The sequence below is a fragment of the Myxocyprinus asiaticus genome, chromosome 7, assembly GCF_019703515.2.
Source record: "Myxocyprinus asiaticus isolate MX2 ecotype Aquarium Trade chromosome 7, UBuf_Myxa_2, whole genome shotgun sequence".
Classification (NCBI taxonomy): domain Eukaryota; kingdom Metazoa; phylum Chordata; class Actinopteri; order Cypriniformes; family Catostomidae; genus Myxocyprinus; species Myxocyprinus asiaticus.
Window position 1 is genome coordinate 5,059,566 of NC_059350.1, and position 3,019 is coordinate 5,062,584.

Sequence of the window (3,019 nt, forward strand, 5' to 3'; positions counted from 1 at the left end):
CCTGCACACATAATATTAAGCGTTCACGGAGAGGAGCTTGAGCGGTGTTTGTAAATACTTTTCCAGGAACGCACTTTTTGGACATCAGCTGTTGAGGGAAAACATCTGTCGACTTGGTACAGTAAACTATTTTTGGAAGTTTCTTTCTCTTTGACATCTTTTTTGCTTCATGTAGCCTAATATTACGGAGCTTTCGGACATTAAAAGTGTACAGTCAACTCAAAACATCCAACGTAATTTCTATCCACAGCCTCTTGTAGGCTTGTCTATACATGCACATGTCCACAAAAATGGAGCAACCGTTTTATCATGACGACTCGTTTCTCTCTTATGGTCACCCAGACGCTGCCCTGCACGACTACAAGCTTCTAAAGCAGAACATGAGCGTGGGCTTCGCCGAACCCTACCGGAACATCAAGTCCCTCCGCTCCGAAAGCGACTTCTACGCGGCTGCGAACGGAGACGTGGGCTCGCTGAAACTCGCCTCTCCGGAACTGGAGAGACTCATTATCCAGAACGGTAACGGTATCATCACATCACCCACGCCGGGGCAGTATCTGTACGCCCGAGGCATCACAGAGGAGCAGGAGGGTTTCGCAGACGGCTTCGTGAAAGCGCTGGACGAGCTCCACAAAATGAACCACATGCCCCCGCCAAACGTGTCCATCGGAGCCGGCGGCGTGTCGTCCTGCTCGGCGGTTTCCTCTATCTTTGGCGCCTCCCTGCAGCCGGAGACCCCGGTGTACACCACCCTGAACAGCTGCAATCCAAACACTAACCTCACACCTGCAACTAACTACCCGACAGCCACCATCAGCTATCTGCCTCACCATCACCAGCAGTACCATCACCACCACCAAGCCTCGACGCATCCCCACCATTTCCAGCACTCGCTGCCTGGCGCAGGGCTGCATCCACAGCGACTCGTTTCGCTCAAAGAGGAGCCACAGACCGTTCCTGACCTGCAGAGCAGCGACGGCTCTCCTCCAATGTCTCCCATCGACATGGAGGACCAGGAGCGCATCAAAGCGGAGCGCAAGCGGCTCAGGAACCGGCTGGCGGCCACCAAGTGCCGGCGGCGGAAGCTGGAGCGCATCTCCCGGCTGGAGGACAAAGTGAAAGTCCTCAAGTCGGATAACGCCGGACTGTCCAACACCGCTTCCCTGCTGAGGGAGCAAGTGGCCCAGCTCAAGCAGAAGGTCATGACCCATGTGAGCAGCGGGTGCCAGCTCATGCTGACGCCGAAGATCAAGTCGTTTTAAAATGAAAGGACACGGACACTGATAAAGGGGAAACACTGGAAGAGCAGTTCATGATGTTTGTGATGTTTTTATTACAAATGATAATACGGCACTGAGTACGAAAGTTGTATATTTCTAATGTGTTTTCTTGTAGAAAACTATAATGTTATAGTCATGACTGTTTTAAATCTGATAAGGTACTTCCAACTAGTTGGACAGTCATAAACGCACGGCAAAAAAACAAGTAAACATTCCTTTGCTTTGTTTTCAAGTGCTGTCCTATGAGAACATTCCAGTAAATTATTTGTATTGTGACTCAGGTTGATCCAGACCTTTAAATGTACTTTGTTTGTTTATATTTTTTATATTTAAGTAAAAACATTGAAAACACTTCTACTGTTTGAGTTGTTCGTTGTACACAGAAATAAACCGTTCATTTTGGAAGTACTTACAGGAGTTGGCTAGCTGCTACAACTTGACGTTGCAGACGTGCTTACGTCGGCTCCTTTTCCTTCTGACGCAAAGACCATATATGGGCTGTTTTGCGCACGTACGTCACTGAGCGCACACTTGCGGGAATCCCCGCCCACGCTACCGGTCAGGAAGTTCGCGCGCTTTTAAGTCTGACGTTCGAATGAATGGAGCGCGTATCAATGAGTGAAAATTTAGCAACTGGGGATTTTCCCCGCAAGCAGAAACCAGTATGAGTTCCCAAAACAGTTTCAGCGAAAAGAAAACTCGAGATAAAAATATGAGCACGGCATTTTCCATGTAGTTTGCAAAAATGTAGCAGTCAACAGATTGTTGTAAATAAAGAGAGACTATTAAACGAGAAGGGGCGTAGATTTAGGGGGGATGGGGGAGGTAACCCCCCCAATAATAAAAACAAGCAAGCACAACCCACCCATTATTTATAGCATGATCATATTCCCTGTTCAAAACAAGTTGAGCTCAGTTGACAGTATTTGTGGCATAATCCTGATTACCACAAAAATTAATTTTGACTCTCCCTTAAAAAAAAAAAAAAAAAAAAGCAAAAATCTTGGTTACAGTGAGACACAATGGAAGTGAATGGGGGCCAATCCATAAACTCTAAATTACTCTGTTTTTTCAAAAGTATAGCCACAAAACATAAACCATATAGATTAACATGATAAAATCGCTTACCCTTTTTTGTGTACATTTATTCACAATTAAATCGACGATTAAAAGAACTTCACAGCTCCAACAATACACAAGTTTTAACAGTATTAACGGAAGAGCTTTTATGAAATTATAAGTTTCACATTTCTGCCTTTAAACCCTCCATAAATTGGCCCCATTGACTTCCATTTTAAATGCATCACTGTAACCTCGATTTTTGTTTTGTTTTTTTGTTTAAAGCAGAGACCCTACAATAATTTTTCCTGTAATCAAGATTATGCAGAACAGGGACTTTTCCTGGTGGGCCGGCCGCGAATCGGGGTCGCATTGCCAAATTTGTGGTTCTCAGAACGTTCTGGGAATGTTTATGGTTCTAAAACCTAAGAAATTGGAACCAAATGGGAACCATGCACTAATGTTAAGGGAACGTTCTGTGTTTGCTGGGTAGTCATACTGAATATAGTTATTACCTATCAGATCTATTACTATGGAGAGAGTGGACATACCGGTACCATATATATATATATATATATATATAAAAAACTCTTAAGGTTTTTGGTCTTGGGTCTCTCAAATTTGAACAAAAAGTACATTCATATGTCCACTCCAAATATCATTCGTTAAAAAAAAAAAAT

At 44.3% G+C, this 3,019-nt stretch overlaps 1 protein-coding gene across 2 annotated transcripts; it reads left to right on the forward strand.

Moving 5' to 3' along the window:
• LOC127443794 (transcription factor JunB-like) lies at nucleotides 1-1,631 on the forward strand. 2 transcript variants are annotated; one of them, XM_051702699.1, is made up of 2 exons: nucleotides 1-116; nucleotides 343-1,631. In XM_051702699.1, exon 2 carries the CDS (start codon nucleotides 381-383, stop codon nucleotides 1,260-1,262), a length of 882 nt encoding a protein of 293 aa, XP_051558659.1. In that variant the 5' UTR covers nucleotides 1-116; nucleotides 343-380; the 3' UTR covers nucleotides 1,263-1,631. The 2 variants fall into 2 exon arrangements, with proteins under 2 accessions (XP_051558659.1, XP_051558658.1); XM_051702698.1 differs by having other exon boundaries at nucleotides 5-1,631.
• The last annotated feature ends 1,388 nt before the right edge of the window (nucleotides 1,632-3,019 follow it).